Source organism: Anabrus simplex, chromosome X, assembly GCF_040414725.1.
Source record: "Anabrus simplex isolate iqAnaSimp1 chromosome X, ASM4041472v1, whole genome shotgun sequence".
NCBI lineage: Eukaryota > Metazoa > Arthropoda > Insecta > Orthoptera > Tettigoniidae > Anabrus > Anabrus simplex.
The window spans coordinates 180,874,560-180,898,939 of NC_090279.1; the positions used below are offsets into that span (position 1 = coordinate 180,874,560).

General features: G+C 42.1%; 1 protein-coding gene and 1 long non-coding RNA gene across 2 annotated transcripts in view; one reads left to right on the forward strand and one right to left on the reverse strand.

Annotated features, from left to right (window-relative positions):
- The first annotated feature begins 732 nt into the window (after positions 1-732).
- Positions 733-24,380, forward strand: part of LOC136886195 (peptidoglycan-recognition protein LB) — a 55,090-nt gene continuing 31,442 nt past the window's right edge. Inside the window, exon 1 of the mRNA XM_068230733.1 lies at positions 733-826. Coding sequence (XP_068086834.1) covers positions 817-826 — 10 coding nt within the window. The 5' untranslated portion in view covers positions 733-816. The remainder of the gene's footprint in view (positions 827-24,380) is intronic.
- Positions 6,236-7,757, reverse strand: LOC137503117 (uncharacterized). The gene is made up of 3 exons (XR_011019060.1): positions 7,585-7,757; positions 7,039-7,292; positions 6,236-6,611 (listed from the first exon to the last, which is right to left on the reverse strand). It is a non-coding gene; the product is annotated as an uncharacterized lncRNA (long non-coding RNA).

Genomic DNA, 24,380 nt, shown 5'->3' on the forward strand with positions numbered 1-24,380 from the left:
GCTATCTTTCAGGGTTAGTATTCTCTTTGGTTGGTTGGAATCGAACCTGTGATCGTGGGGCGGACATTTCCGAGGAAGCTAATAAACCAGTGAACGATGGGTACCAATGCTGTCAAATTCAGCATTTTAATGTAATAATAATAATAATAATAATAATAATAATAATAATAATAATAATAACAATAATAGTGCATGGCATATGTATAGGCTTGGTGGTGGCCTAATAAGGATGAAATGAATGGCGAAGAAGCGATAAACCCCAGTCCCCAAGCCAGGGAAATTAGGAGTACAAGTGGTTTGATTCTGAGAATTGAAGCGGGCCCAACGGCCCAAAGGCAAGCATTATATCCATTTTGCCACAAAGCCGGACTTTAATTTGTTAAACCTTAGACTACCATCTCCACTGATCGGGTGTTGATTATTGGCAGTAGAAGAGGCCAGGGCAGTAGTTTGTGCAGCAGCCTTGACGACACGGCAGGCTTCTCCGTTGGCTATTGGCTGCAACGCTTAATTAAGGTTTGAAGTTCACTAAACTAGCTATCGAAAAGGGGTAACCTAAACTCACGTCTTGATCCCAGCAAACGCCACAGTGTATTGTACAGCCTCACGTGCCGAGTTCTATATCCACGGACTCTGGAAGACGGGCAGCGCTTGTCTCTCGCTTGCGGAATAATCACCAAGCGCACAGTGACGTATGAATGTTGCATAAAAGCAGCACCGGTGTGGAACTCCCCGGGTATAAGTGGGCCAAGGTTGGAGAGGAAGTTCGCACCAGTCACAGCAGTGTAGTTGAAGGTTCCGCACATCAGAACAGCTATGGCCTCCGGTAAGTACCGTATACCATTCTGTAATCTATGTTATGAACCGGCCGCGTAATATCATTGCCTTTTGTTCTAAAAGTTCCGGGATCCAATCTTTTCGTAGGAACTTTCGATTTTTTTCTAGTTGCTTTACGTCGCACCGACACAGATAGGTCTTATGGCGACGATGGGACAGGAAGGGGCTAGGAGTGGGAAGGAAGTGGCCGTAGCCTTAATTAAGGTCGAGCCCCAGCATTTTGCCTGGTGTGAAAATGGGAAACCACGGAAAACCACATTCAGGGCTGCCGACAGTGCTTTCGATTATTGAAAGCCATTTCAGACTAGAGAAAAGAGTGACTGAATGGGTGGCTTTATTTCTAGAAAATAGAACTCAGAGAATAGAGTAGGTAAAGCACTACCTGATCCTGTAATCATTAAGAAGGGAATTCCTCAAGGCCGTATTGTTGGACATTAATTTTTTCGTATAATTACAGTATATGAACAGGGTTGCCAGACATCCCGGATTCTATGGGACAGTACCGTATTCATGTTAAATGTCTCGCGTCCCGGACAGTTTCTATCCGGGACGGCAATTGTCTCGTATTTTGAACCTCGAGAGAATTACGCCAGTGGTTCCACCTCTGATAAGTACCAAGAGCTGTTCTTCTTTCTTTCGAAGGGGATATATTTCTTCACTCCTTGGTTTCTTTATCTGGTGTGAGTTCGCAAATTCTTTAAATTGTTTTTTTTTTATTTTATTGTTTCCATTTCTCGGGTTGTCCATCCTGGCGGATAACACGCGGAATCGCGGACAGCTGCCTGAGGCCATAGAGTTATATGGTTTTTCACGAGAGTTTAATCCTGATGTAAACAAGGCATGTCCACGCCTCAGCCAAAGAAAGAGTTGTGATTCGCTGAGCGTGTAGTATCGACCTCCGCCCCGTCAACGTCTCGTGTTCGGACATACAGTGCTGCGCATATTACCTAACATAGACGAGGAACAGTTTTTGAGCTGTGCGAAACTAAACAGAGGGGTCTAAAGGGAGATGTACTGCTGAAGATTAGGGCCTACGTTATTTATTTATTCATTTCTGAATATTAAAGAAAGCTATCGTAGGCTAGAGCACCTCTTGCTCCATTTCTCTCACTGTGAATACTGGCACTGACAGCTGCTGCAAGATGCAACACCTTATCTCCACACTGTACAGCTTGGGACTTTCCCTCGCTATGAGAAGACTTCCTGCATTACACCACGCCTTCTGCCTTCATATCTCGTTATTTCATCACTGTTTTATTTAAAAAAATTATAGATACACACCGGTATATATGACAACCATATTTTAATTTGATTACGTACTCTTTCAGACTATCTAAATGTAATAAACTAAGATAAAATTAAATTAATGCCACGTATTAATTTTCTTCGAGCTCGCATACAGTCCAGTGAGTGCGACGGTTGCTTCTCCAATCAACTACGTCTGTGTCCACGTGCAAAGCCAAGGTGCTCCGCCTATTTGTTTACATCAGGATTAAACTCTCGTGAAAAATCATATAGTACATGATTCACTAGAGGTAGCATTGGCGCCACCGTCTACGAGAGAAACAGTGTAGCGCAAAGAGAATAAGTTCAAAACACAATGACGAAGAATGAATGGATGGATATGAATTTAGAACAATCAGTGGATTCGACCTGTAATGCCCCACATTGCCAGCAACTAGCGTTAAGCAGAAGTATTACTGACCAAGGGACTGCTTCTAAAGCACAATCCTGAATCGATGATGCTTGTAATCTAAAGGGGTCCAAAAACCAGGTCATCTGCCCCTCATAATGGTATTTATCGCTGGGAAAGTACAACCACGGTATTTGTCATGTTGCGATACTAATCAAAAGTAGCGTAGACTCGCGGATGGTACTACTCACAGGTAATGTAATGCGCACATGTAACACACACCCATGGCGTTTCTCACATTGCGGCGCCATTTACAGGCAACGCAAACCTATGGTGTTCCTTACCTAGGTGTACTAATCACAGGGACTCGTACTATCCGGGTGTTAAATTTTCATAATTTCTGTCACAAGAAAATGGCTGAACAGAATTCATTGAAAATTGGTATTTTATGTCGGGGAATATGCCACTACAATGTAGGCTATAAATAATTTTATTCACCCTGGATGATTGGTCCTATTGAAAAGAACTACATAACAAAAGTTATAAAGAATGCAATTTCCGATCATTTATGTCTTAATCAGTTTTATCGCACCGACTACGATAAGAGTGGTGGTGGTGGTGATTATTATTTCAAGAGGAAGTACAACTAGGCAACAATCCTCTATATATTAATCGGAGAGAAGAAATCGAAGGGGGTCGACACTACGAAAAAATGGAGGTATTGGCCTAAGAAAGACCAGGGCCATGAAGGGCGTGAAAATAAGACTCTCTAGGCTTCCATACGTAATACAGTCAGGGTCAGAAAAGAACAGGTGGTGACCGAGGTAGATGGGATTTTGGTAGATGAAAGTGAGGAGCCTGGCACAAGTGGAAGCAATGCCAGGATTCACCTAAGGGCTCCACGGATGCCTACCCAAGCTCGGAGCTCCCATGGCACCCTTTATAGTTGCCTCTTACATCAGGCAGGGGATGCCGTGGGTATTATTCTACTGCCCCCACTCACAGGGGGAGAACTACGGTAAGGAAAGTTTGCACAATTGTTACCATCACATCAAATGAGTTACCAACATCACAAAATTCACAAATACTAATTTAGTTACTTGCACACTGAATACATACCAGTACACATTTCAGTTGAGGAAGATGTGCATACAAATTGCAAATAAGAGAGGAGAGAGATCATAAAATATTTCCTGTGTTCTGATGAGAAATTGTTTCCAAAATACAAAATTTTCAGTGAAAATACCTTTGTTAGAAATGGATGCTTAAACCAAAACTACGACTTCTTTATAAAATTCATCCAGACAATACCACATGACACTTCCACTTGAGTATTTGATCATTATCACACAATTCTACAGAAATTATGAGCTCATATAAAGGAACAGACTATGAGGACAGTAAACCACACGTTTGAAACTTTCATTGTTCTGAAAAATAACGTCACAGTTTTTCACTTCCCATTTAGCAGATATGCTTAATGCTCCTTATAATATTAATAATAATAAAAAAAAGTCCCATGAAGTTTAAATAAAATGTTCGATTATACAACTCTACGGCAGGAATTTACAAAAGTCATTATGAATGCAATTAAGACAAATGGAGCCCGAAACATGCAGATGTTTGGCATATTTTGAATAAGAACACAGAACATGAATATACTTGTTTTCCACCTTTATGAACAATTATAATCATGTTATGGGCTTCATAACGATGTCTCATTTTTTTGGCTATGAGTTTTATATAGCACCGATTGATGGCAACGATGGAATGGGTCTCAGAAGGAAGCAGCTGTGGCCTTAATTAAGGTACGGCCTTAGTATATCTGCCTGCCTATTGCAAAGAAGGGAAACCATCTTCACTGTTGCCGCCAGTGGGACTCGAACACACCACTGCCCAAGTGCAATCTCACAGATATGTGACCACACTGTGTAGCCTACGTGCTGGGTGTTTTGTAATACAAAATTAAAAACTTTAATACCCAATCATTACGATTTTGCAAATTGAAATTGTTTAATTTTAAGTCTTCAACAATATTGAACCCATACACAGTGCTCTCCCTAGGACCTTTCACGGACCGCCCGGCTATCATAACCTAGATATCTGCTAATTATACAATATTTCAGGTTAATTTACATCACACCGACACAGATAGATCATATGGCGATGATGGGAAAGGAAAGTGCTAGGAGTGGAAAGAAAGCAGGCATGGCCATTAATTAAAGTACAGCCCCAGCATTTACCTGCTGTGAAAATGGGAAACCACGGTAACCATCTTCAGTGCTGTCGACAATGTTTTTTTCTTTTTTTTTTTTTGCTAGTTGCTTTACGTTGCACCGTCACAGATAGGTCTTATGGCAACGATGGGATAGGAAAGGCCTAGGAATTGGAGGGATGTGGCCGTGGCCTTAATCAAGGTACAGCCCCAGCATTTGCCTGGTGTGAAAATGGGAAACCACGGAAAAACATTTTCAGGGCTGCCGACAGTCGGATTCTGGATGCAAGCTTACAGCCACGTGCTTCTGACCACATGGCCAACTCGCCCGGTACAGTGGGGCTTGAACCCACTATTTCCCAAAAAACAAGCTCACAGCTGCGTGCTCCTAACTCACTTGGTTTACATAATATTAATACATATTTCAGTCATTGAAAACCTACAACCTATTTTCCAGTCAGTGACCGGGTCAGGTATGGAATGAACCAAACCAAACGGCACTACAGCCCTTGAAGGGCCTTGGCCTACCAAGCGACCCCTGCTCAGCCCGAAGGCCTGCAGATTACGAGGTGTCAGTGGTCAGCACAACGAATCCTCTTGGCCGTTATTCTTGGCTTCTTAGACCGGGGCCGCTATCTCACCGTCAGATAACTCCTCAATTCTAATCACGTAGGCTGAGTGGACCTCGAACCAGCCCTCAGGTCCAGGTAAAAATCCCTGACCTGGCTGGGAATCGAACCTGGGGCCTCCGGGTAAGAGGCAGGCACGTTACCCCTACACCACGGGGCTGGCCAGGTATGGAATGAATGAGGCCCAATCTTGTGGCGAGGATAGGAATTGTGCCGGCTGTCAAAGCCTGTCGCACTCCTCTGGGGCAATGATTAATGACTGACAGATTAAATGACAGTGGAGAATGTTGTTGGAATGAAAGATAACAGGGAAAACCAGAGTACCCGGAGAAAACCTGTCCCGTCTCCGCCCTGTCCAGCACAAATCTAACATGGAGTGGCCGGGATTTGAGCCACGGAACCCAGCGGTGAGAAGCCACCGCGCTGCTACCTGAGCTACAGAGGCTACACATATTTCAGTCATTATGTGTTCCAAATTAAAATGTAAACACTGTAAAACTGTTTATTTAAATGAAAAATCTTCATCATTGTCAGCATAATTGCACGAGTTACATCGGTAGTGTCGTGCGCGAGCAGTGTCTGGATTAGCGTGGAATAGCATGCAAGCAGTCGATTTCGCGGGACGTAACTTTTTTTTGTAAGTTGCTTTACGTCACACCGACACAGAGAGGTCTTATGGCAACGATGGGGCAGGAGAGGGCTAGGAGTGGGAAGGAAGCGGCCGTGGCCTTAATTAAGGTACATCCCCAGCATTTGCTTGGTGTGAAAATGGGAAACCACGGAAAACCATCTTCAGGGCTGCCGACAGTAGGGTTCGAACCCACTACCTCCTGGATGCGAGCTCATAGCTGCGCACTCCTAACTGCACGGCCAACTCGCCCGGTGGCATGACAGCAAATTCATTGGTACATCCTAGGTGTCCATAGCCTTTGTACCCACCAATTTAATCCAAAGTAACATTGTAATGAAGTCTAGAAGACAAAGAAACTTCATTACAAATGAGGGACCAAACTTTTTGATCACTAGCCTACTCACAGTTCTGACTCGAGATTCTAACACTTAGAAGAAAGCCGTGCCAATGCCTGTAGGAAATGAAAAGGAATTAAGCATTTTGGTAAGGGTTCAACAGTATCACTATTGGCTGTAGTAGTAGAAACAGCAATACTACAAGTGATAGTAACAGTGGTAGAAGTAGCAGCAGTACCGGTAACAGGAGTGGAGGCAGTGGGAGCAGCAGCAGCGGAACTCATAGCAGCCGAAGGACCTGACCGACGTCCAGACTTATGTCGAGGCACATCTATATGGAAAAAAAAAAAAATCACTAAGATATGAATTTTTTTCTCCCCTACTACAGTGAATGCAATCATCATTCATTTATAAATATATCTATAGTTATTATGGTCTTCCTACAGTTCTTAAGGTAGGAATAACAGGAATAAAATTACACTGAGCATGCTGTCCACCAAAATTCGTTAAGCACTTGACTGTATTGAGGGGTATTAAAGGACTGATTTTGCTCTTTTCAACTTGCTAGGTAAGGCAAGACTAGGTATGACGGACATTACAGTGACTTTCATTATGAGAAACGAGGTTCAACCTTGTCTGCCACTGTTGAATTTACCATAATTACCTCCAGAGAGCAATTTGAAATAAACAACAGGAAAATTTGATATGTCACAGTACTGTGACCATTAATAATATTAATAATGATAATAATTACTTACTTCTATCTGAGACAGTATCTTCGATAGAGGTCCTGGATAGCTGGAGCAGCGAAAATGTCTCAAACACACAGTGTGGTTCCTCAGCTGCTTTGAAGAAAGCTGCCGCAACTTTCGGATTCCCACAATGTCCAGCCACTTTTTGCAAATATCACGTCTAGGAACAGGGAAATGGTGAAATAAGATAAGATTCCCTGCTGCCAGAACTCTTCGCTATTGGTGTATATCCCACAAATTTGGCACTTTCCATGCATGATCTAAGGAATAAAAAGAAATAGAAGGAAATAATTAAGAGCACTATCTACAGTTTATACTTTTACTGCTAAATTCAATACCATCAAAACGACAGTGGCTTATCAGAAATAATAGGACTACATCAACTGAATTTAATAAATTAAGAATTTATTGCAGCCGAAAGGCCACAACATGACATAAATAAGTATGATACACATGTTATTGTTATTAATAACAACCACCACGAAAAAATACTTTAAAAAAAGATATTTTTGGGAACAGAAACAGCTATCAATCATCAACTTAATAACTTACATAACCTCCTGTGGCCTAGTGTTCTTTTAAGAGGACACTGTTTAAAATAGAATCAAATATCCCGCAAAAAATATTTTAAACAATAAACTAAATATAACTCTGAGTAGGCCGAAAAGTTGGTGTTATATTTATTGGAATTTCATTTTAATTGGTGTGATATGCATTTTATATTCCGGCCTCAGGAGGTTAATAAAACAAGAATAATAAGGAATTCTTACCTCAAATATCTTCTCCTTCTTCAAACAAGAAATTCCACTCAGAATTTCACTGAAAAACACCCGCAGAGCATGAAAACGAAAATAAAGATAAACAAAGATGACAAAGTAGACTGGTCTCACACGTGGTTATCAAAGCAATAATTACGAATTTATTTCAGCCGAAAGACCATAACGTGACATAAATATGTGTTACGCATGTTATTGTTATTAATAACATACCCGCATATAGTGAAAACGAAATTAAAAACGGGTTGGCAACTTCAAAACACATAATTACAAACTACGACAGCGACAAACTGCCCCATCGACCGGGAATTCTCAACTCGAAATCGACCAATAGCAATCGGGAGTTGTTTCTACCAATAGGAGCTCCCGTATTTGTCAAGTGAAGTTTGGTGAAGTGACGTCAGGTACAACCTCGAAGCATGTTGGTCGTAGGGAAAAATTACTCAGTCTGGGCTTAGCCCTCGGAAGCGTAGGGTTTATGCGACTGTCACCCCCCTGGTGTAGCGAGCGGAGCATGTTGAAATCGCAGCTGTTTGCCAAAAAACTCATTCCGCCGTACTTATCAATGTAAATTGGGGCCTTTCAAAACTGTGTGGATATACATACGGTTTAAAATTCTTACATGTAAATATTCTCAGATACTATAGTATACTTGTGATGCTTCTCTCCAGTAAAAAAGAAAGCCCAAAAAGCATGAATACAGGATTAAATGCGTAATAAAAGAGGACGGTGTTCAGGTGCAGTTAAGTAACAAAAATCAATGTACTGTTCATATTAAGTCTTGTAACAACATACGTTTAGAAGGAGGGCTCGTATATTTCGCTATTTTTTGTCTAAATGACCAGAAATTTGGTATAATTCTGCCCAAAAACCTAAAATGTCCTATCTCGTACGAAGCGGAAGAGCGAGATTTTAGGCCTAAAAACGTTGGCAAGATTTTGGGGTAAAGTAGACAAAATATTATCGTCGCCGGTTTAGACCCTAGCTTTCTGAACCCAAGTTGGCAGGTTCGAGCCTTATTGGTGTTTTCTAAACGCGATTAAAAGTGAAAATATGACACTCGGTTGTGGTTTTGGCCTATTATGGAGTTTTTATTTAGCTTTTCCTGAATGTATGATTTGCTTTAAGATTTTAACTTGTAAAATGATTTCTGTTAATGGAAAGGAAGAGTGGTTAAATTATATGATTGAAGAGAATTGCCTGGTGTGAAAATGGGAAATCACGGAAAACCATCTTATGGGCTGCCGAGAGTGGGGTTTGAACCCGCTATTTCCCGAAAGCAAGCTTACAGCTGCGTGGTCCTAACCACACCGCCAACTCGTTCAGTCAATAATACATTATGCTTGTATATAGTCCTATGTGACATTTAAAGGAATAATAATATTGACGAAAGTAAAGGACTCAGATGTTCACACGGTGTGGCACATCTTGTCTCTAAATTGTAAAATGTGGTAAGGTGTGAATGGGGACTGCTACACGTATTGTATGAAGGGAAAGCAAAAAACCGTATATACAGAAAATATATTCAATAGCTTTTGATAGGCCTACTATAAATACACACAAAAAGTGAAAAACGGACCCCAAATCCAGGTTATCATGCACATCTTTCCTTATTTTCTTTTTTGTACCAATTTGCTTTACGTCGCACCGACACACATAGGTCTTACGATGACTATGGGACAGGAAAGGGCTAGGAGTGGGAAGAAAACGACCGTGGCCTTAATTAAGGTACAGCTCCAGCATTTGCCTGGTGTGAGAATTGGAAACCATCTTCAGGGCTGCCGACAGTGGGGTTCAAACCCACTATGTCCTGAATGTAAACTGACAGCTACGTGACCTAAAGCCTGCAGCCACTCGCTCGGTATCATGCACATCGCCATTCAGTGAAAGGAAAATGTCACCCCTTATATTTCGTAAAACATAACTTTCAGTCTTCTAGGTAAGATTCAAAGAATCTAATTCACGCCGAAAGGGGAATCAGTCGCGAAGTCAGCCCAAGTAGGCCAATTCACATGACAATGTGTGTCATGCAAAGTATTATTTTATACGTACGGAAATGAATTTCAAGGAAAATACCTGTGAAATGATATGCTGTGGCCCTTTGTGAACCTCTCTACGCAGCCATAAGCTGCACAGGAGACTGACATTTTCCTTCAAAGAAGTCTATACTTCAGTTTATCGGGAAGCTCCAGTAGTGACAGTGCCAAACAATCCAGCTTTTGCCAAACAGCGCGCTCGTACAACTTCGCACGCGACTGCAGCGCCAATGCTACCTCTAGTGTTTCATTTACTAACTCTATGCCTGAGGCAGTGTCGCCAGGTCTACAAATAAAGCTTCGGTAGAGATTGAACGTAAAAATTTCGGGAGCTGTAATGAAAATTTCGGTAGTTTTTCGAGCACTGAAATGTTGTAACTAAATTAAAGAATGCAATAATAATTTGAAGTTATTATGAGAAAAATATACAATTTCACTCACCCTTACTCTGGCCATTCTATGCCTCTTCTTCTTCTTCTTCTTCTTCTTCTCTCCAATCTTCCTGTAGATGTACTTATTCATCAGGCGTAGAAATATGCCAATTTCGACGTCGTAGCAGGACGCAGATTTTGTATTCTATATGCGGGGAAGTACCTGACGAGTGATATTATCAATAAAACGTCACACAGTGAGATGAGGAGAGTTTTTCGGCACAAATATGTTATGCCCCACTAATCATTAATATTCATTTTCCTTAAATTTGGATTAGAAGAAATATCGGGAGAATTTTTTTTTTCAGCTTTTCTGGCGTGTTGCAAAAAAAAAAAGTGGGAGATCTCCTGAAATTTCGGGAGACCTAGCAACAATACCCGAGTCCACCGTATGTTCGTGTGAAATTGTCAGCTGTGAGAAATATTATGTTCTGTTGACTTGATTACTTCTGAACTGTTCATTTCTTCAATGACATGCAGAGATTCGTATGAAATTTCTAAGAATGATAAAAAAAAACCTGTTAACAGCACTTCAGGGAAGTGAAATTATAGTGAAATTAAATAATTAAATAAACTAAGTTTTTTCCTATTTGTTTTACGTCGCACCGACAGTCTGGTCTCACAGTGACGGTGGGACAGAAATGGGGCTAGGATTGGAATTCAACATGGCCTTAAAGACAGGCTACAGTCCCAGCATTTGCTTGGTGTAAAATGGGAAATCACGGAAAACCATCTTCTGGGCTGCCGACAGTGGGGTTCGAACCCATCATCTCCCGAATACAAGCTCATAGCTTCATGACCCTAACCGCGCAACCAACTTGCTCAGTACTGTAAAATTCAGTCTGTGTATAAATATTAAGGCGTGCATTAATAAACTGCACTATGACGTCAACATAATAATAAGCATATCATTTCGAAACCAAGTTTATAACTTGCAGAATACGAGGTTGTTGATCTACTCGATCGCGTATCTGTCCCGTATTTTAATTTCAGGTATCTGACAACCCTGTATGTAAATGATATGAGTAAAGAACTGAATTCAGAGGTCTTTTTTTATTTGCTAGTGGCTTTACGTCGCACCAACACAGATAGGTCTTACAGTGACGATGGGAGAGGAAAGGACTAGGAGTGGGAAGGAAGCGGCCATGGCCTTAATTAAGGTACAGCCCCAGCATTTGCCTGGTGTGAAAATGGGAAACCACGGAAAACCACCTTCAGGGCTGCCGACAGTGGGATTCGAACCTGCTATCTCCCGAATGCAAGCTCACAGCTGCGCGCCTCTCACCGTACGGTCATATCGCTCGTATGTAATATTTAAAAGGATAAACTCAAGGAGTGTTCAGAGTCGTATGTCACCACAACCAATGCTTGTTTCACAAGGAAAATCATATATTTTGATAGGACTTCATATGCGTATCCAGAACCCGGGGAGCCTCCGTAGCTCAGGCGGTAGAGCGCCGTCCTCTCACCGCTGGGTTGCGTGGTTCAAATCCCGGTCACTCCATGTGAGATTTGTGCTGACGGGACAGGTTTTTCTCCGGGTACTCCAGTTTTCCCTGCCATCTTTCATTCAAGCAACACTCTCCGATATCATTTCATCTACCACTCATTAATCATTGCTCCGGACAAGTGCGAAGCCTTCGGCAGCCGGCAGAGTTCGTATCATCGCCGCTAAATGGGAGCTACTTTCATTCCATTCCTGACCCAGTCAAGAGACTGGAAACAGCCTGTGGATTTTCGTTTTCATTCATTTGTCCAGAACCCCAAATGATTGTGTCTTGTCTTGTTTCTTTTATATTTAAAACATCGGCTTTAATGTCGCGCCGACACGAATAGGCATATACGACTCCCTTGTGTGCTCCCGACAGGGCACGCAAATGGATAACGAAAAAGGGAGACCACCAACCGTTAGGTCCTATGTCGCATGACAACTGGTTGTTAAATGGCTTGATTAGGTCTTTTGTTGATTGGCGATTTCAAAGACGTGCAGACATCGTTGCGACAATTATAGACCCTTAATTTACAGTGTTTCAGGAACGGTTGGTGCGAAAATGTAATGGAGTTATTGAAATATTGGTGTTGACGAAGTGTCTGTGTGTCGAAGTAGCGATTGTAGGAAGATAGGACTACTAGAGCTTACGGAAAGACAACTGTCATCCGTACTGACACGCTTACGAGGACTACGAAGATGGGATGCGACTATGTTATTCATTAAGCAAATTATCATTCCTCCCCTGAAGGGGTGGGGTGGGCCACCTAGAAGGTAACGCCTCCTCTCTGGCCAGGAGTTTCAGGCGGGTTAAAGCTGAAGGGAGGGATTTAGGAGTTGAGTTAGAGATATGTGAAAATAAAGGAGAATGGAGCTGTTTGCCCTATAGGCTAATCGTATTTGTTCTTTTTTGCTTTTTTCTGTAATTATTTCTTAAAGTTTCTGTTATTCAAAGTTCATATTTAGGGATATTTACTATTTATGTTTTATCAAGATGTTGTACATAATACCTATTTGGTTTAAATGTCTATTTACATTATTTATATACAAGGTTTCCCATAACAACTGTTTTTGTTGTGGTGATGTTTTAGGCATGCAGTATTTGAAGGGTAGAGGTGTCAGAGGAGGCAGATTTCTCGCTGGGGTGGGGGGTGGGGATTTGGAGTTTGTTAGAAAGGACAGTAGAGACTTGTGTAGCTCTATTGTAGAGTGAGCTTACAGTTTGTCCTGGATGTTTTGTTTTCAAATATGGAAAGGTTCCTTTCTCCTGAGAACTTCACACCGCTTCTCCTTTTAATATAATCAGCCATAATCAGCGAAACACTATGCACCCCAGAAAGACGATCACTTCAGTCTGACGAATATCTCTGTTACATAAGGAATCAGTGTAATACGTGTGACAGATGCAACACGGGAAACATAATGCTGGCCTCACAAATTACAATTCGCAGTAGTTAAATTGAGTCACACCACGTGTTGACTACTGTATTATCGGCACACTTTATCTTGTTGCATTTACACCCTAGTGCTGAGTCGTTCGACCTCGGCAATCTTCGAGATTCGTACTGGCAACGTTTGAAACACGAACTATGAATCGCTTAAGCATCGTTGTGCGACATCTGGCGTACACTTTACGTACTAGTACCGTTGTTGTTTACACAGCAAAGCGAAAATATAGAATTCATGCTAGGAACAAGATTCGCATCGAGAAATGTTATACAATGTTATATAATGTGTATGTAACACACTTGTTCGCTTAAGATAATAATGGTTTAGAAACTTCATATCGATCGATCATATTCTCGATTCAATTCAGATTTCATTTTCATTCAGTTGGCAGCACTACTGGGACTGGGACAGCTCCCTCCTTACTCCTCACCTCGGTACACTAATGCACCAAGATAAAGTGTGCCGATAATACACATTTCTGCTGCTCCACGCTGAATTGTGGCGCGATCTGACAAACATGGCTGGCTGTTCCGTATAGTGAGCCGCAAATGTATTTTTTTGTTTTTTATTTTACAAGTTGCTGTACGTCGCATCGACTCAGATAGGTCTTATGGCGACGATGGGATAGGAAAAAGCTAGGAATGAGAAGGATGCGATCTGCTTTACGTCGCATCGACACAGATAGGTCTTACGGCGACGATAGGATAGGGAAAGCCTAGGAGTGGGAAGGAAGCAGTCGTGGCCTTAAATTAGGTACAGCGCCAGCATTTGCCTGGTGTGAAAATGGGAAACCACGGAAAACCATTTTCAGGGCTGTCGACAGTGAGGTTGAACCCACTATCTCGCGGATGCAATCGAACATCTGCGCGCCCCTAACTACACAGCCAACTCCCCCGGTTTTAATAATTTTTACATTACACTTAACATTCTTCATTTTTCTGTTTTCTCTTCTAATTTTCATTAACCTCACTTTTCGTTAAACTTATTTCCATGCCTGCTTCTTCAATTGTTCTCTTCTAGGTATTTAGTTGTTCTTCCAATTGTTGTTCATTTTCTTCCCATTTCATCACAACATCTGTATATGCTATGACTTTCATATAATTTGCTGTTGACCCTTGGCAAACTTTCCTCATAACGTTGTCCATCATCATATTAAAGAGCACTGGTGAAAGTACACTTCCTTGTTGAACTCCTTTGCCTGTTCTAGACTCAATGCTGCTCAGTCGAAATGGTCGACGTTTGAACATTGAGCAGTGTGAGTCAACCTAACAGGCTCAATGTACATACCAGACCACTCGGTTATCCAGTCCCTCAATGAGTAATAATCAAACAGTGTCCAAAACGGTTAATCAGGGGTTGTACAAAACTGGTAATTCCATTGCTGGTTATTTGTTTCAAAATGCTCGTCTTCTTTGTAAGTGTTTGGAGTTAACTGTTGTAAACGCAATTCTGAACTCGGCGACGTTTTCTCCAAGGTAAACTTGTAATATGTATTTGTTTCACTTGCTATTTCTTGCATAAGAACGGGTGAAAATAATGACTGAATTGCTGAACATATCCGGTATTATTTTCTCAAATTCAAGAAGGTTTAAAGAAAGAAAGATCCAGCGATAGCGATAATTTTATATTCCATGACTACACCACTTGGAACTCATAATCTCGCCCACAATTGCAGCAATGATCGAGGAAATACGAGGTGCATAAAATCGAGAATCCTCACAGCCCGTCACCTACTGTCAGCTGAGAAACTACGATAATTCTTGGGGTTGGTCTCCCATGTGGTGCATCAGATAATGGATCTGCGTATAAATGTTGAAATATTTTGTCGTCACTCAAGGCACGTAGACATTGTCTCTAGGCGCGTTTAAGATCACCCACGTATAAGGAACATTCAAAAAGAAATGAGCCGGAGCCTATAAAATTAAAACCTGTACTGTTGTTTCAAAAGTATTGCTCAGCGCTGTTGAGGCAATTATCCCACTGCGACATAAGGCGGTGAATGACCGTCTCGTGAAATTCCTGGGGCTGCGTTGTGGACCAGTTCCGAATGTGCTGCTTGACGTCGTCGTCAGACTTAAATCGTTTGCCTCTCAGAGCCTTCTTTACCTCACTTTCGAATTTTTGGGTCGCGGCGAACCCTGCATGCTTTCACTAGAGGTTTTTGTCGTTTTGACTCGGGTTCGTAGTGATGGCACCATGTCTCGTCTCCAGCGACCTCTCGTGACAGGAACTCATCCCCTTCCTTGGCAAAGCACAGCAGAAGTTCAAGAGAGAGGTCCATTCGACATGCTTCCTGTGTTGGTTGAATACTGTGAGGCACCCTTTGGGCGCACTTTTGGTGAAATTTCAACCCGTCCTTAATGATGGCGTGAACACTTCTGACTCTCACTCCGACCTCCGAGGCAATGGCTGCTACAGTAACTTGCCAGTCTTGCATAATGAGGGCGTCCACCTGCTGGACAATGGCATCGGTAATGTGGTGTGGCGCTCCAGACCGTGCATCATCGGCCAACGACACCCGTCATTCCCTGAATCGCTTGTGCCACGCCTTGACGCTCGCAAGGGACATGCAGTGTTCTCCGTACACTTATGTCATTCATCGATGAATTTTCGTTCCCCTCAATCCTTCCAATGCCAGGAAATGCTCTATAACCCTTTGATCTTCTTTTGAAGCCTCCATTTCACTGCTGTCAGTATCGCTGGGTGCAGTGGAGGATCAATGGGTGAGCGTGCTCCTCTGTCGTCACGTCCCCCTGTAGGTGGGGGCGGTAGAATAACACCCACGGTATCCCATGCCTGTCGTAAGAGGCGACTAAAAAAGGTCCCAGGGTCTCTGAACTTTGGAGCGTGGGTTGGTGACCACGGGGCCCTCAGCTGAGTCCTGGCATTGCTTCCACTTACTTGTGCCAGGCTCCTCACTTTCGTCTATCCTATCCGACCTCCCTTGGTCAACTCTTGTTCTTTTCCGACCCCGACGCTATTAGGTTTGCGAGGGCTAGGGAGTCTTTCATCTTCATGCCCTCCGTGGCCCTTGTCTTCCTTTGGCCGATACCTTCATTTTTCGAAGTGTCGGACCCCTTCCGTTCTTTCTCTCTGATTAGTGTTATATAGAGGATGGTTGCCTAGTTGTATTTCCTCTTAAAACAATATTCACCACCACCTCCACCATCTGTCGTCACGTGGTGTGCACCCATGTCCGTCCAGCGGCGAGTTTAGTAGCTCAGCACTTCCTTCCGCAGGCAATTGCATTACTAACCTTTCAGTGGTTTTCATTCTATAGCCTCCGGCTCGTTTCTTTTTGAAGTGCCCTCATATAGAGGTTGTTTCCATGGTAACAAAAATCGTAAAAGTGGGGGGGGGGGAAAGAAACGTTTTCCTTTGCGAAAAGCTAATGATCTTGAATATATTTTTTCAAAAAATGAAACTCCAATATTGATAAGGAACGATTTATGTGCATCATTTCACAAGAGTATCTTTGGTGACCAAGGCCTACGGTAACAACCAATGTGACGTCACTGACGTACACTTTCTATTTCAACACACATTTAAAAAAATACAAATTCACAGCGTCTTTGGCGACCTAGACCTACGCTTACGACCAATATGACGTCACTTCCGCCACACATTTTGTCGCGGCACGTTACAAAAAGTCCAGAGTTCTAGCACTTCAGGCAAGCAACTCAATGTTGAAAACATCCTAGGTAAGTTATATGAGCTACGAATTTTATGTAAATAAAATATAATCAAGTATCAGAATTATATTCTTTATTTTCTAAAAATTACAATTAATTTCTTAATCGTTATCCGGTCGTTTGGATTAGCAGTTTACCTTTTTCTACCACTAGGAGCGCTAATGTGTGTCAATGCAGAGTTTCACTTAAGCTATTATAACTACATTCGGTGTGGGCATTTTTTTCAAAAAATCGCAACCCGCCTGAGGGTATTGAACCAAGGAACACTTTACAGAAAGAATTATGTAAATAAGTTAATTTGGCTAGGATTTGAACACAAAAGAAAACGAGTAAAAAAAAACAAGCGATTTTTTACACTGTTTTTTTTCGGAACTGCATTTAGACTGCAAGTGATTTTCGAAATTTGCTAGAGCTATCCAAGACTTACAATTTAAAAACTTTCCGGGTCCTTCACCCCTTCAACGTTTGGCACAATTGAGGAAATTGCTTAATTTTACTTTTTTCGTAGTATGAGGACCTCTATTGTGTCTGCCAAGAAATGTACATACATTACATACATTATCATTATAGACTGTTATGCCTTTCAGCGTTCAGTCTGCAAGCCTCTGTGAATTTACTAAACGTCGCCACAAACCTCGATTTGCAACTAGTGTTGTGGCCTCATTTAGTTCTATACCTCTTATCTTTAAATCGTTAGAAACCGAGTCTAACCATCGTCGTCTTGGTCTCCCTCTACTTCTCTTACCCTCCATAGCAGAGTCCATTATTCTCCTAGGTAACGTATCCTCCTCCATCCGCCTCACATGACGCCACCACGGAAACCGGTTTACGCGTACAGCTTCATCCATCGAGTTAATTCCTAAATTAGCCTTTATCTCCTCATTCCGACTACCCTCCTGCAATTGTTCCCACCTGTTTGTACCAGCAATCATTCTTGCTACTTTCATGTCTGTTACTTCTAACTTATGAATAAGATATCCTGAGTCCACCCAGCTTTCGCTCCCGTAAAGTAAAGTTGGTCTGAAAACAGACCGATGTAAAGATAGTTTCGTCTGGGGGCTGACTTCCTTCTTACAGAATACTGCTGATCGCAACTGCGAGCTCAATGCATTGGCTTTACTACACCTTGATTCAATCTCACTTATTATATTACCATCCTGGGAGAACACAAACCTAAATACTTGAAATTATCGACCTGTTCTAGTTTTGTATCACCAATCTGACATTCAATTCTGTTGAATTTCTTATCTACTGACATCAATTTAGTCTTCAAGATGCTAATTTTCATACCATACTCATTGCACCTATTTTCAAGTTCCAAGATATTAGACTGCAGGCTTTCGGCACAATCTGCCATTAATACCAAGTCGTCAGCATAGGTCAAACTGCTTACTACATTTCCACCTAACTGAATCCCTCCCTGCCATTTTATACCTTTCAGCAGATGGTCCATGTAAACTACGAACAGCAAAGGTGAAGGTAAAGGTGTCTAACCCTTGTCAGTACCCTAAGAAGTGTTTTCCACATTAATATTTTCGGTTGGCTCTCAGGCACAGGACATACTCATGTCAAAAATGTCCAAAGTCGTTGTTTCGTTCTGTGACATAACTAGAGTAATAACAACAATATTTATGTCAGCAAAATCGTGCACAATTCGAGTAAACTCAATACCCTGCCATTAGAATATTGGAGAAAAGGTTCTCAGACTTCGCGCCCATGATTGATCAACATCTTCACTTTCAATATAATCACTCATTACGATCACCATTATTCTTGAAATCACTAAAATAGGAATGTTCACTTTCGTATTCTAATGTGGATAGAACCTTTATAACCTAGGAATTGGCAAGATTGTGCAGTACCGAGCTCGATAGCTGCAGTCGCTTAAGTGCGGCCAGTATCCAGTATTCGGGAGATAGTGGGTTCGAACCCCACTGTCGGCAGCCCTGAAGATGGTTTTCCATGAATTCCCATTTTCACACCAGGCAAATGCTGGGGCTGTACTTTAATTAAGGCCACGGCCACTTCCTTCGCACTCCTACCCATTTCCAGTCCCATGGTCGCCGTGAGACCTATCTGTGTCGGTGCGACGTAAAAGCAACTTATTCTTCTCCTTTTTCTACCGCTTTACCCACACCCTTGGGGTCGCGGGTGCGAACTGTGTCGCACATGTGGATTTGGCCCTGTTTTAGGCCCGGATGCCCTTCCTGACACCAACCCTATATGGAGGGATGTAATCACTATTGCGTGTTTCTGTGGTGGTTAGTAGTGTAGTGTGTTGTGTGAATATGAAGAGGAGAGTGTTGGGACAAACACAAACACCCAGTCCCCAGGTCAGAAGAATTAATCAAGGGCGATTAAAATCCCCGACTCGGTAGGGAATCGAACCCGGGACCCTCTGAACGGAATGTCTCGAAGCTGATCATTCAGCCAATGAGTTGGACGATGTAAAAGCAACTTGTTGAGGAAGATTGTGCACTTGGCTGGCGGACGACATAATGTAGCTTATTCATCCCTGACGCGGCCTCTCTGCCAACTTGCGCGATGGATATCCCACAGCTGATAAAGCGGAGTGTCATATTCGCAGTAAACTGAAACTCATGAATGAATCAAGAGATAATTGTTACGTAACTTCCTGTCCACCGCAGAGAGAGGGAAGTATATGCTGGTTCTAGGACATTTTGTACCAGTTGACCAGCTGATTACTGCGAAGTGTCAGCTAATGACTTTAAAATATTTAGGAGGGAACATTCCGTACCACTTGGTAAAGTGGGAAGTATTGCTAAGTTAAAACGATATCCTAATTAATGTATTCATTTGCATATCCATTGTCCACTACTGGCGCAGGAGTCTTCGTACGGTGTGACCACTAGTGAATACTGATGTTAACTTTCCGTGGGCCGCAACTGACCTGATTGGTGCACGTGTCAATTCTTATCTCGTATTCATCACTCGCAGGGACCTACCTACTTCCACCTTCCAGTAGTTTCTGTGGTTGCCGGACAATTGCGGTCACGGACATCTGCGGTCGTCGGACATTTGCGGTCACTGCAGAAGGCGGTGGGCCTCATCAGCTTAATTTCGGGGTATCCCCGCTAACCTACAACTGATTTTAAACACGTCAAAGTGACTTTTAATACAAACATTATACCAGTCCAAAGCCTAGATAGAGTGTGATGTTAATCAGCATTTTATTTTGCTAGTTGCTTTACGTCGCACCGACACAGATAGGTCTTATGGCGACGATGGGACAGGAAAGGCCTAGGAATGGGAAGGAAGCGGCCGTGGCCTTAACCCTGGAGAGGTCGCGATGGGTCTGCGAGACCCGGGCAGACATACAGTACTTAGTGGTGTTCCTGTTGTTGGAATGTACCGAGCGCTTTCCCCTCCCTGGTAGCTTCTTGGCTCCCGACCTTCGACCGAACACAGTAGCCCGCTCTCACTTGCCTTGGAAACTTTGAGTGTACAGGTTGTTCAGGGTCTCGCAGACCCGGTGCGACTGTTAACGTTGGTCTTTTTTGTCAAACTTCGCATTGTTAGCTTAGTACACTTTTTCTTCCGTGTAACAATGGATGAAGCTAATTCTGGGTATAACTACCCTGTGCAAGCACCTGCCACAGAAGTTCCCAGGAAAGGAAAGATTTATCATTTCTACCCAACAAACAAAGACAGGAAGACATCCTTCATCTGCCACAAGTGCCAAAATTTCATTTGCGGAGAACATGGACAACTTGGCTGCAGAATGTGCATAGAAATTGATAAAAGTGATGTTTCTCTGTACTTGGATGTGTTTCTAAAACTAATTTGATTTTTATTTTATGAATTATGACACATAATTCACATATACCTAAAAAAATCCATATTTTTGTACCAATAGTTCAAGTGTGAAAATCTCAAAAATATGTTTTATTAAGACTGTGTAGAAAATATATGAAAGTGTTGCTTTGTGCATGTAGATGCAGGAAAAGTGAAAAAAAAAAATGTTGTAAAATACATTTTAATGTTACCATATTTTACCTTTCAAAAGTCAACAGAAAATATTCAGTTTTTCAGTGTAATTATAAAAATACACTTTTTGGTTAAGAAACGGGATAGTTAAATATTGTAGTCATGTAAACTGCATTAAAATAAACAAGATCATGTCCTGTAATACTGTAATTGGAAATAAAGTATAAAAATCTAATAGTAAGACACTGAGAAAGAATGAGTCTGAGACACCCGGTGCGACCATTAATATTGACAAAACCCATGCGACCACTTCAGGGTTAATTAAGGTACAGCCCCAGCATTTGCCTGGTGTGAAAATGGGAAACCACGGAAAGCCATCTTCAGAACTGCCGACAGTGGGGTTCGAACCCACATTCTCTCGAATGCGAGCTCACAGCTGTGCGCTCCTAACCGCGCGGCCAACTCGCCCGGTAATCAGCATTTTAAAACATATAATTTACTGTCGACCAAATTATTGTATGTACTCGAGTTTGAAGGTTTTTACCCCCTGTGGATGGGGGGCACAGACGAAGAATACAACCACGGTATCCCCTGCCTGTCGTAAGAGGTGACTAAACGGGTCTCCGGAGCTCACAACTTGGAAGCGTGGGTTGGCAGGATCGAACCTGCCAAGTAGGGGCCAGAAGGCCAGCGCCTCAACCGTGTGAGCCACTGAGTCCGGCATTTCTAATTCTTTCCCATCCCATTTTCTCCGAAAAAATATATTATAATAAATAAATAAATAAATTTAAATTAATTAACGATGGATTAACTTAAGTTTTTCTAAAAATAAAGGACTGGTGCAGAATAAAACAGTGTCCTTTACCCTGGCCTACCTTTAATTATTCCACGATAAATAAATAGGAAACTTATTTTTTTTAATTGGCCTCTGATATTTGTATATAAAAATTCACTTTTTGTTGTATTAGAGTTTAAATGAAAAATATACGAGCTTGTATATCTGCGAGAATGTTTATATCGTGCTTGCCACAGGATCTTTTCGTGATGGTGGTGTTTACTGTTTTTGTGAGAAAGTAGAACGGTTCCACGACCCTCCCTTAAAAATAACCAGAGGAAAAGTCGAATAGATCCGACTCTCTTTTAGGGAAAATGAAGAGAAAAGCCACGAAGAACGTGAAAATGAAAGACTGCCGTGGGAGTCGGAAGAGAACAAGATTTGACCAAGGGAGGTCGGATAGGAAATAAAATAAAATAAAATAAAATAAAATAAAATAAAATAAAATAAAATAAAATAAAATAAAATAGATTATAACAGAATATATTTATTTATCATCTACAGAATCGTATGTTACCAAAAACATGGCATGACTTGTTCTTCTCCTTCAAACACACCCAGGTGACGATTTCATGTTGACTTTCCCTATACTTCGTGTGCATAACCATTTGCCTTCTTAGTAACTGTAAAATCCATTACATCACGCAACAGTAAATAATTACACCAGAAAGTTTAGATATAGAATTGTGTTTGTGTGTGAAGGTATCAGTCTCCAAATAATGCCCGCGAGAGAAGAATGTTGATCTGCAAGGAGCGAGCAGGAGATCAGGCAGGTTAGCGGGGATATTCCGAGGTTAAACTAATGAGACCCCCCCCCCCCCCTGCTGCAGTGACCGCAAATGTCCGGACACCGTTTCTGCTTCCGCGTGACCTTCAAGCCTATATCGGCCAGTTCATCAGAATCTTTTATTTTACTTACTTGATAATGAAATAATGCAGTAGTTTATAAATATTCACAGTAATAGTAATGAAATGAAATGGCGTACGGCTTTTAGTGCCGGGAGTGTCCGAGGACAAGTTCGGCTCGCCAGATGCAGGTCTTTTGATTTGACTCCCGTAGGCGACCTGCGCGTCATGATGAGGATGAAATGATGATGAAGACGACACATACACCCAGCCTCCGTGCCGGCGAAATTAACCAATTAAGGTTAAAATTCCCGACCCTGCCGGGAATCGAACCCGGGACCCCTGTGGCCAAAGGCCAGCACGCTAACCATTTAGCCATGGAGCCGGACAGTAATAGTAATATTATCCATCCTTGTGCTCGTTAGGTAGCCTACATTGCGCCCGAACACGACGTATATTTGTGTTGTACTCTTTTGTTTCACAGTTTATACTTCAAAAATCGTCTTTCTTATGATAATATTTACATAAAAATAAGTGATAAGTATAGTTTAAAGGGCAATTACTAAAATAATATAGAAGTTATCTTCAGCAAATATTGTAAATGTCTGATTTGTGAAGGGTGTCTATCAGGCTCATTATGCCCGCTGCGTCGAAATGGAATTTCAATCTCACACCAAGTGGTACTGATCGCCCTGGCGTAAATATTTGGGTATTACGGGGAAACCATTCGTAGGTAGATAACGACCTAGATGGTACGAAATGTCCTCAAAAATCAAATGGTACGAAATGTCTGGACAGCGTATATGCTTACGGAGTTTCAATGATTTCTGATGTACCGAGCAAGCTGGCCGTGAGTTTAGGGGCGCGCAGCTGTGAGCTTGCATCCGCGAGATAGTGGGTTCGAATACCACTGTCGGTAGACCTGAATATGGTTTCCCATTTTCACACCAGCCAAATGCTGGCGCTGTAACTTAAGGTCACGGCCGCTTCCTTCCCAGTCCTAGCCCTGTCCTATCCCATCGTCGCCATAAGACCTATCTGTGTCGGTGCGACGTAAAGCCATTTGTAAAAAAAAAAAAAAAAAATCTGGTGTCAACATTGCAAGCAGTGTTGCCAACAGTACAATACGATTTCTCACTAAACGGCTGCTTAAAAGCTACAAGAAACCCCTCCTTAAGCTTTGTAACGAAAATAGGGCCGGTTGTAGAAACCATGACTAGTTTTAAGCCTTAAACAACGTCTTAGTTACTCAGGATGTTCCATTGCAGTCCTTGTCTGTTAAATCCCGGACCTAATTTCAACTACATTGTTCGAGCTATGATCAAGTACGCTGCCGAGGTACTTAAAGCGTTGGACTTGGCTCCATTCATGTGCCAGCTCTTGTCAAGTTAACAGGTTGAATGAAATATTTACTTACGACCATTAGTTTGGTAATGGACTGGCGGCCTGTGGCTAGCCACCCTTTTTATAGCTCTGGTGATTTGAACCAGAATATTCACGAGGTAAGTCAGCTGACCAGCCATGCCCTCCAGGCCAGCAGCCAGGCAGTAAACAGATCACTAGAGATGGGAATTATAGGCACGAATAGGTTAGAATGCAAACGTATTTGAACAAGGCGCAAGTGAAATCTAGGCGCTCTACAGATATGTCAGGGAGTTGCATGAATTTTAGGGGTTCTGATAGTTCAGATCGATAATATTTATACAAATCTCAGCGCAGAGCCGTCATGCGGGTAACATACACTTGCGTCTTGCTCAAATACATTTACATTCTAACCTATTCGTGCCTATAATTCCCATCTCTACAGATCACCTCTAAAAAACTGTCATAACGCATCTTTCAATAT